This window comes from Mobula birostris, chromosome 12 (assembly GCF_030028105.1).
Source record: "Mobula birostris isolate sMobBir1 chromosome 12, sMobBir1.hap1, whole genome shotgun sequence".
Classification (NCBI taxonomy): domain Eukaryota; kingdom Metazoa; phylum Chordata; class Chondrichthyes; order Myliobatiformes; family Myliobatidae; genus Mobula; species Mobula birostris.
Window position 1 is genome coordinate 74,545,102 of NC_092381.1, and position 10,824 is coordinate 74,555,925.

The 10,824-nt window shown below is 45.1% G+C and overlaps 1 protein-coding gene across 4 annotated transcripts in view; it reads right to left on the reverse strand.

Moving 5' to 3' along the window:
• Positions 1 to 6,137, reverse strand: part of nr5a2 (nuclear receptor subfamily 5, group A, member 2) — a 199,350-nt gene extending 193,213 nt beyond the window's left edge. For 3 of the 4 annotated variants that reach the window (XR_011888050.1, XM_072274144.1, XM_072274146.1), the window contains exons 1-3: positions 5,810 to 6,137; positions 1,419 to 1,537; positions 545 to 686 (exon numbers count right to left, since the gene is read on the reverse strand). Coding sequence is in view for 3 of the 4 variants with exons in the window: in XM_072274144.1 (XP_072130245.1) it covers positions 545 to 686; positions 1,419 to 1,537; positions 5,810 to 5,885 (337 nt within the window). In the remaining variant the exon portion in view is untranslated. Of the gene's footprint in view, positions 1 to 544; positions 687 to 1,418; positions 1,538 to 1,962; positions 2,117 to 5,809 lie in introns of all 4 variants that reach the window. The other variant, XM_072274145.1, reaches the window with a different exon arrangement.
• Between the last annotated feature and the right edge of the window lie 4,687 nt (positions 6,138 to 10,824).

Sequence of the window (10,824 nt, forward strand, 5' to 3'; positions counted from 1 at the left end):
CTAAACTGCTTATTTGACGTGAAAGAGAAAGGGTTAGTTACTTCTGGATTGTTTTAATGTCAGTAACCCCACCCGACACGTTGGGTGAAGTACTATGGACCTCGAACTTCCCTTCTATTCGTTTCAATTAAAGGAGCCGCAGTCCGTTCCTTCCTCTATTTAATTTACATCCACAGAATCCGCTTTTTGTGCAGGAGTTCTCTGCGTCAGTTTCAAATTTGGCGAACACCGCGCATTTGTAATTCTGAGCGACTCCCTTCTGCGTGCTTCAGATCTGCTTAAACAAAACTTTACTCCGGGCTGGAGTCTGTACATGTAATCGAGCGGGTATGCAGTGGGGGGGAAGGGGAAGAGATGAGTTTACACTACAATTTAAGCACCAACGCGTATTTACTGTAAGAGGAAAACGAAATAAATGCCTGTCCCGCTTTGATGTCTTCATGTTCAATATACCCTGACGGTATCATTTTAAATGCAGGTTAAAAGCTCCGACCGACGAGGCATTACGAGGCAGCAGCCCCAAGTTAGTTCTGATGGGCCTTACCTTCTAACTTCATCCCGACATTGAGGCATTTCTGAAAGCGGCAATAGGGACATCTCTTCCTCTGGGTTTTGTCGATCGGACAGGTCTGGTTTTCTATACACGTGTACCTTTTGTTATTTTGAACTGTGCGCTTGAAGAAACCCTTAAAAGAAACGAGAGGGGAGAAGGGGAGTCACATTGCCGTGAGGCGCAAGTTTCACCTTTCCCTTGAGGCGGCTCTTCTGTAGAGCACTCATTAAAAGCGCGGCCGGTTCTCCCACCATGATACCGAGGTGGGGGGCACCTCGTCACTTAAAGAGTTTTATTTAAGGGCGATTGCCTGAGTTAGAAAGCAAATGGCATCTCTAGCGAGCGATACGAACGCTCTGCTGGGTAGAGCACAGCGATGGGCTGGCATTTGTCGGGATTTATATGTGCACAAGGTCAGCAACAGATGCAGTCCGGTATTTTAATGGAACATCACAGCGGAGCTGTTCGATATTCCAGCAATATTCTGGCAACGGGCTGGAAGTTTGTCCCTGTAAATATCACGTCGGGGACGCCAAGAATCGTTTCATTCACTTCACCTCTTTAAACCTGCAGAGGTTTCGCGCTTTCACCGGACCAGAATTGGCTGCATCTTAAGGGAAGACTGTGAACTGGTGTAAACAAGATTACTCCCACCCCAAGGTCACTAAATCGGCCGAGAGGAAGCTGCAATGAAATAGATCCAACTTTCTCGTCTGTGCAAGCTAGAGCAGCGCCCAGTTTTGACTAAAAGTGTGTTAAACTTGATTAAATCATGGGAGGAAGAATTAAACACACGCCGCCAAGGACTTGGATCGCGGAAGGCTAACCCAAAACATATGGCCGGAGAAAGAGCAACGCAACTAACCTTGCAGCTTTCGCAGGTGAGAAGCCCGTAGTGATATCCGGAGACCTTGTCACCACAGACCGGGCACAGCTCGTCCAGATCTTCATCGTAGGCATACTCCATCATCTTAAACTGGGTAGCTGAGGAAACAAAATAAACGGCACTCCTTCAGATACTACTTGGTGCGTCTGCGAGTTAGTGGGCGGGTGGTGGCGGGGTGGGGAGGGAGGGGGTAGTTTTAATTACACCCCACTGGGGTATAAATCAGTTCGGCTAAATTCACAGGCTATCGATCGGGAATGGTTGGCAGTGAGGGCGGGCGGAGAATGCGCGGGTGTGCGTTGGGCGGGAGTGTACACACAAGCAATTTATTCCTTGAAGGACACATCAGAGAAAGGTGTGGAGGGGGTGGGGGTGATTACACAAGACAGGGTTCGCTGACAGACTGTGGTAACCATAATATGCACAGCTAATGACCACCGCATTACGGGAGCTGGAATCTTTTCAGTTTTATTTATAGAAAGCCGGCGCTGGAAAACAAAACGTGCAGGTAATAGTAACGCACCTTGTGAAACTGACTGCTAAAACTGTTGTATCCTTTTTTTCCTCAACACTAAGCTCGTCAATTTCGGGCCACTTTCAAGAACTGAAATTCGGGCAAGTAGTGTGGTTCTCTGGCCCCAGACTGACTTAGGTGCTTGGCGTCAGCGGATAGGTGACTGCAATAAAATGTAAATAACTTTTGAATGAAAACTTTATGGGGATGAGATAATAGAAGAAATTCAGACAGCTGCTCAATGAGATTATTTTGTGTGTCAGGAGGGGTGTTATTGTAGCATTCACTGGATACACGGGACGTGGATTTCAGGAAACGGGGAATGGGCTGGGGTAGGTGGGGTTTTGTGCTAACGCTGTCATCCATATGGAGAACACAGGCTCGGGGTGCCAGCCTGGTACCGCATAGTTACAGACTACACCACTTTACTTTGACCAATTTAAAGCGATGAGCCACACTTCTATTACAGAGCAAAAAGTATCGATTGGGCGCAACTCATTGATACTGGCACACCTTGACGCAGTACCCCTGTTCTCGGGAATCCCTGCCGTGCATACGACTTCAGCGCCCACAACTTCATCCCTGCTGATATGGAATCCTTACAGATACTGCACTCAATTTTGCCAAAAGCTCCAAACTGCTAAATCCATGTTTACTGGGAGAATTCTTTTTAGCAACCTCGCTCCTATCGGATTACAGAAAATGTAGTGAATTGAGCTCTGTTTTGGGGCACAATTTATTTCGGCCATCCAGACTTCACCTTTCAATTAAAAGCTGTCAGAATCTCACCTTTAAGCCTCATCTTTAAGATCCTTCATTATGAGCTGCCTGAATCTTACCTTTTTAGTCCCTCTGAGTAAATAAGCGGCCAAAGTCGGAGCAGAGTCGCACAGGCCACAAAGCTACCGCAAGAATTGCCCCCCGAGAGTCTTTCTGGCGGGGTAAATATTTGTCCTCAGATATTTGTCATCTGAGTTTAATTGCAGGTCAGCAATTGCCATGGATTGTCTGCGATTTGGTTCAGATCGGGGCACAGGATAATTGACAACTACAACAGGGACGCCTCGCAGGATTCCAAATGGCATTCTGTCCACGTGAAATTTAACATTTATCATTGAAAAATAGTGATGTGAAACAATTTAAATGCGACATTTCAATGAGTAAATAAGTCACACGTTTAAAACATATTGGTTGGATTATGAAGCTAATTGTCTAGGATCCGCCGTATAGCATTTCTATAAAGATATATTTAAACCTTGGTTGAGTTCTGTTTTAATCACACGCCCCGTCAACCAGCGCAAATCCGCGGAATGAACGAGGGCTTGATGTTTAATATTGTCATTGATGGAAAACTGGGTACTGGGTGAGAGGATAACATTTCCCTAAGCATGACAGCATTTGTATAATATTTTCCCTAAACATGTCTGGAAAAATGGGCGCGCGTGAAGCATCCATCCAGGGTGTGAGGTGAGAAATGTTAATGTGGAAGAAAATATTTCGATCATCTCTGCAATTACCGAAGTGTTCGATGGTAAACGGTCTAAACCTTTCCTTCTGCCCCGGGCAGTGTTGACGGTGTAAAAGTTCACATTCTTTTAAAACTTGTTCTCTCTCTCTCTCTCGAGAAGTAAAATGTTAATACTGCGCATTTTCTGGGAGTAACAGAAAAAAACACTGCTGGTGGACTCCTAAGTATGAAAATTCCACGGATTGTGTGTCTTATTACAGGGCAATTCTCATCTGCCTGCATTAGGCACTTAAACCATAACACCAGTGCAAACGTTAACCAAGTCACTTTAGTCTCCCGTAACTATAGTCCTCTGGGGTAGGATGTAGAAATTCAACTCGGGAACTAGAGTGAAATGGGTGACCACCCGATTTATTATCCGCCCGAGTGCTTTATTTTTCCATTCATTTATGTTTTTAAGTTCAAGGGACCGTCTCGGATGAACTTTAGTGCAGTGGCGCGTCATTTTACGAGCCGATAAACTCCCTGTTGTTACAACGCTATTTCCAGGACTATGCGAGCGGATCTATTTCGGGCTCCGTTATTTATAAGCCTATTGTAATATTCTGAATTAAAGTGGTTGGAATAACATACACGAGCACGTGCCTCCCACCCAAACAGGTGCTTTGCAAAGACTTAGCAATGGTTAAAATCGGGTTGGCCATCTGGCGAGTTTAGAAATGCAGGCACCTCGCAAAGAGCAGACACCTGACGCTTCTAGATTCGCTATTCAATGGAATTCAGCTCGTTTCCTTCCTCCATTCCAAGGACTTGAACTGAAACCCAGCATTCCGGGCAGACGGAAGGAAAGACCCTCACCGTTTGCCGGTCAGTGTGATGAGGCTGAAGCGCACAAAATACTGGAAGTCACACTTCCAAACAGATGAATCGGAAGCATGAGTAAAGGAGGAAAAGTGTAGATTTCCTTAAATTGAACGTTGACGATAGAGTTCCGTTGCTGATTCGAAGTCGGTGTTACAACACATCAGCAGTGTTAAGAAAAGCAAACTTTAGGATAAGGAAAGTTAAACACGCTGCGGCTGAACACTAATGGTTGCAAGCAGGAAACCCTTAGGTCCCCCGTCTTGTCACCACTGTTAAACGGGTGAACGGACACTCATTGAAGCTGCATGATACAGTATACTGAAACGGAGAAGCTCACAATGCAGGTTTTCCAAGTGCCCCGCTCACCTCACCAAGCAGACAGCACTTTCGCGCGTTGGACTATCGTTTCCTCGCATTGTGCCTACACGCAGGGAGAATTGAGGGCAAACGTGAACGGGGTCGCGTCCAGCGATTCAACAAGCCAAAAGATTAAGCACAGGTAGCTCAGATCTGAGAGCAGGACAAGGTAGCGCGCCTTAACTTGTCATTTCCGTTGAACAGTTATTAAGAAAGTCGGCAAAAAAGTGCAACACGCTCCTCTTCATGTTAAAGCGCATCGACGACAAATTAAAATCGAATCCCGAATCTTTTTTTGGTTCCAGAAACACGAGAAGAAATAGTTTGCGAGGGCACGTGTCCTGGTTCGCAAGTCGACATGCTATTGGCTTAGGCTTTCGTAGGTTCATTTAAACGTCAAAACCACGAGTAGAAATCAATTTCTCAGCTCTGAGTGCACGGAATGATTATCTATGCGGTTTATTTGAAATGGACCGTGTCTCTTTTTGAATAAAAAGACGCTTGAACCTCTCTGCACCCACTCAGAGTTACACGGCCTTTTGCTTAGTGAGATCCGAGTGTATTTTTTTCTTGGCCGTCAGAACTATCCAACAACTGTCCAAGTTTCAAGTATGCCGCCGCTCAACACGCTCAGCTGACTATGGGATTACAGCGCCGAAAACGGCGGCTCCTCGCTTTTACAAACGTTCGGAATCTTCACTGAAATGAGCCCGGCCCTTTTCCCCATCAGAGATCTAGTTTATCACAAACCAGTTTAACGCAGAGAAGAAAATAATCTGCAAAACTGTTAGTAAGGGTGCTGCGGGTTCACGCACATCGAGTGTGCAATCGCTTTCTGTCAACAACTTTGGTGCGCCTGTGTCTATTTCACTCCAATGAAGGGTCTTACTGTTGCGCTTTTTTTCTTGCGCACCTTTCATAGGAACAAGTACTTCCCCAGCTCATTAAGTACACAATAATTAAGGACCACACTAGTAACACTTCAATTGTTGGACACATCTTGAGCGACCGGCCTTGATATTCCTCTCAAAGTGCTTTAGTTACAATATCAGTTGCAGGCCCCCAGACCCCACCTCCCCACCTCGGTGTCTTCAGATGAATACATTTACCGGTTTGATCAATCGATCAACTGACCAAGCAGTTCGGAAGAAACCGCAGTTCCCTTACCGTGCATTGTTTCGGGCATCCGTTCCCCATGCGATCGTGCAATGCCAATGGATTCTGCCTCGGCTTTGGGCAGCATGACACTATTCCCCGCCTGGCCGTGGGGCGACACTGCGTCCAGTACCCGAAGACCTGAACGGGGAAAGACACAGCGCGATAGAAACGAGAGGCTGGCTTGACTTGACTTGCAGATGAGATCGAACGCAACTAACCGAGCGGTGTGTCAGTGTGTGTGTTTGCACTGGTTAACGTGTATTGCAGAAAAATCGGAAGGCATCGTATCCCTCCCCTCCCCCCCAGATCAGACTGACAGAGGCCAATTCTGCCTTGCGTGTTTCTAATACATTGAGAGGTTGTATGAAGTTGGAATCTTTCGCTTCCTCCTCACCCGCGCTTTCCCGGCCTTGATTACAAGCCACTCGGAGCCCGCTGACCAATCGGCTCTTCAGCCGGACCCAGCATCAGGTTCGGTGAACCAATGGAGAAACACTTAGCACCAAGGGCACCGCCTCTACTCAGCACCATCGCCCCACCCCAGAGCCCACCCCTGTACTTCCATAATATCAACAGTCCTCCAGGAACAAGGAATAAGAAAATTAAATCACAATAATATCCTTGCTGCCTCTCCCTGTATCAGTGATTCGTGACATTAACACAATCTAATGGTAAATCCAAATAAAAACTAATTCTGGTGAAATCATAACTCTGCGCTCTGACCTGCTGTTTATGGGATTTTCTGTTTTATATATAGTATCTGCAGTTTTATTCATCTAATAATAAATCCCTTTGCATGTTATAGAATATGATAAGCTTCACAACGTTGTTTAATATTCCTGCATCATCCTAACATTACTCAATGAAAAATTAAATATTTTCAGCGATTTCTGTGCTGAAATTGGCTTTGCATCAGGTGAGATACAGGCAGTTCAGTCACTCGATAGACAGGTGCGGATTTGAGAAATTCGCTCCGACTATGTGGACTCGAGCAGATATCAACCTGAATCCGAACTGGTGCGGCATCATTAGGACGTCAGATGATGCAGGCTCAGCAAGTAGCTCCGCACAGGTGTGAACTCACAGATTCAACAAGCTCAAAGCTGTCGTTTTTTAGTTTTAGTTTAGAGACTTACATCTGACTGTTTCCAAAGCATCAGGTCGCCAATTATTCAAAATAGAGATTTTGCACCCCGTTTTCTTCGCAACTCATGTACAGATCTCAACGCCTTCCATGGAGCATCAGAAATATAACAGTCCATTTATTATGCTTCAACAGCACAAATATATAATGTTTCTTGGAATGTTATCCCATATACAAGTTTGGTAAACTATAGAATATTTTGAAGAATCTTTGATAGCATTTAGACATGTTGTTATTCGTGTGAATTGATGTCCGAAATACAATTCCGCACATAAATACAACCTTGATATCTACAGTTCCCGTCAACTTAGATGGTATGCTTAGAGAGAATCTAAAGAACATTTTACAGTGGATGTTGAAGGAAGTTAATGAAATGCGGAAAAGCTTCAGGTGACCCGCATAGCATCACCCAGCACTGCGTCAGGTCTTAACGACGCACAGAGAAAAACCCGCCACTCTGCTCGTATAAACTACTTAGTTTAATTTGGAGACGGGTTTACCGCGCAATGCATTCGATGTTGCAACTTTGATACTTGCAAAATATTCCCTGTTTAAATTATTGAACATCATCGAAAAATACATATCCGCTGACTAACTTTGTAGGCCAAAGACCTTTTATTCTTACAGTGGCGTTTTACTGGGTGGGAGGTGGGGTGGAGTGGAGTTGCAACAAGCAGAAATAAACATAGAAGATGTGACTGTTTCACCTGTTATGAGCCGAGGTGTCAGCCGCGGCTCACAGGCAACTCTTTTGCTTGAGTTCCGAGGGTGTGAGCATCAAAATCTAGATTTACAATCCCAGTCCAGTACCTGCTACGTCGGATGTTTCGGGTGAATCGTTAAACGAAGTCCTGTCTGTAGTAGACTAAGATAGTCTCAACACGCATGTTCGATTACGATCCTGGGAGATAGCCCCAGAGTCCTGGTTGATACTTATCTATTAATCAATAATACTAAAAATGGGTCGTTATCGCATTGTTGTTTATGAAGCGTACAAATTAGTAACTCTCGTTCACCATCCTAATGTGCCTGTAGAACAGTTTTGGGGCGCCCTGAGTTTGTGAAAGGCTCCATATAAATTCATGTTTCTTTTGCCAATTAATTACAGAATTGTACTAAAAAAAAACTAGCAATGAACAGCTCTCACTTTCTCAGTTCTAGGATTTTGCACCTGGTTGTGGTATTAGTTTATAATTTTAACCATTAAACGACTGCGAGCGATTTTTGTCACTTCACGTGAGTTCAACCAACTCCACGTATGCCCAACCAAATAATGAGCTGCTCAATAGCTCCAGTGCGGATGTAACAGTAGCTAGGGCGACGTGGCCCAAACTTAAGTCGCACTGTCCCTTTGAAAAGAAATGGTCATTAATATTGCCGGGCTATTCTTTTCTCGGCTCTGACAGCTCACATACTTGGAAGTCTCTCTCTCTCTCTCTCTCTCTCTCTCTCTCTCTCTCTCTCTCTCTCTCTCTCTCTCTCTCTCTCTCTCTCTCTCTCTCTCTCTCTCTCTCTCTGTGGCCTGTGCATTACAGTCAGCTCTCGGGAATCCGCGAACAAAGCCAACAGAAACAAGACTAAAACACAGGACCAAATTTAATTATTATTCTCTTTTCCAACTAGGCTTACACAGGTAATAGTTTCATTTGCTTATCAGCACTTTTCTCTCAACTTGATCAATATATCTAAATAATAAAGATGTATTCCCAATTCACCGAGTAACAATTAGCTGATAACAACTATTTAAAGGAAGCGCAGTCTAACTAGAACAAGGTGCTATATTTTGCATAGTTAAATATTTTGCTGGGCACGTTCACGTCATTACGACTGTGGTCAGCGATGGAATTTCCACGGCTTTCCATCAACCATTTATCAGCATATGCCGATCAAGTTTCTATCAGATTATCTGTCAGTCGATCTGTACATTTACTAATAAAACCATCGACACTTCCGTGATGGACAGTTGCATAATGCTAAGTAACTACTATAATAATGCGATGATATCAATTATTCATGGCGCTGCAAGCGCCTAAACGCCCATCTCGAAATACATTAATTTTATATGTTCTTTACCTTGATTTTCTACCAATTTGTTTAGTATTTACTTCCCTCACAACTATACAACTTCCGAACGCATCTCCCATCTCTGCTCCTAGGCGTTTTTGCATTTTGAAAAGGGAAGAGGTCGCGACAATTTCAGATCCGCCGTCAGCAGTGTGACAGGAGAATATCTCTCCTCTCCACTCCCCCCCCCCCCACCCCCACCGTCACTGCCTTCACGGCTGTGCGAAGCCTCTTGGTGGCACACGAACTTTTAAAAAAACACGCCAATAGTTTCACTTTCTAGCAGAATAAACTAAATATTACAAGTTAAATCTTAACTAAAAACATTGTCTGCCTCAACGTGTCTTTTCTTCACAAGCACACACACACAAATGGTACCATTCGGGGGCACGATTTTATGAGGGAGTACTCGTATTCTGAATTCTGTCTGAAGTGCAGACCACAACGCAATGTCGATAGTTGCATATTTTCCTGCTAATTTCGGACACTTTGAATGTATATAAAATCCGTTAAAGCCGAGAAACTGCATTTGGGTGCTCAGCTAGCCGGGGTGAAGTTTCTGGCGCTGCCCGCGCGTTCCTGGACACATAAAGCCGTGAGTGCCTTACGTTAACACGCGGCCATTCACCTCTCCGGGACCACGATGACGGCTGCGGAGGAGCTTGCCGTCCACTCGCAAAACCTTAACTTCAGGACTGGGTCCAGGGGTCCGATCGTTAAACAGAAGCGCAATCTTATGGTCTCAGTGATGAAGACCCAAATCGTTTTGCGCGCAGGTGGTCGCGCTTTCACTGCGCCCGAAACAACGCGTTTTACAACAATTCCCCTCATCAATGGACGCACTAAGATCATTGATATATTATTCAGGGGACCTGAAACACCTCTTGCATTTCCAGTGGACTAGGGTAATCTATGACCTCCTCCCCTCTACAATCCCTATACAAAGAAAATCATCTAATCGATCTGGGCATTTTGACGAGCGCGTTTGTCTCCGTAGAACTAAAGACACGCAGCGCCGTGAAGTGAATTCTGGGTTCCAGATAGCAAGGCGGAATTGCAAAGGTGTGACAACGCACTTAAATGTATCAATATCACACAGAGTTTAAATAACTAGAAGCCAGTGAAAGAAAGGCATACATATACCATTTGTTTGTCAGGTCTCTGAAAACTTTCCGAGTCACTATCAGTCTGAGGAGGCCCACACGCGTAGGTTGTTGAAGGACTATACAAGATTCGCACTTTCGCGACCCGCTGAGTTCTGTTTCCCCAGCACCCAGCGGAGACGTGCGGGGTGTCACCCACCTGTAGCATGCTCGGGTGTCGCCCGCTCTGTATACCCTTCCCATTCAGAGGCTGAACCATCAATAAATACCACTTACCAACAATCGCCAGGTTAGAACTAATAGACGCCTGTGTGATGCTGGAGGGAGGGCCACTGGACATAATTGACTACCGATGTGCCCTTGAATGTGCAACCTGTAACATCAAGCGGCACTGGGTCGGCTTGTAAACTTTGGCGACCTTGGACGAGAACATGCAACAGTTGTAACTTTCACAAGAACTGAAATTGAAATATCATTCAAGATTTTGGGAGGATGCAGCGCATGTGCCTGGCCGGACTCTGGACGGCTTCCATGATCAATGACCTGCAGTAAACCATGCGCGCCATTCCAACTGGGCTTCAGTCAGAGAGAGTGGAAAACCGACGAGGCTTGGCCACATTATGCGCACAGACTGATAAGGCGGCCCTGTTATAAACCGATAAGCAGAAGAGATAAGAATCATGTTCAGATAATGGCAGAGAAATGATTAACCA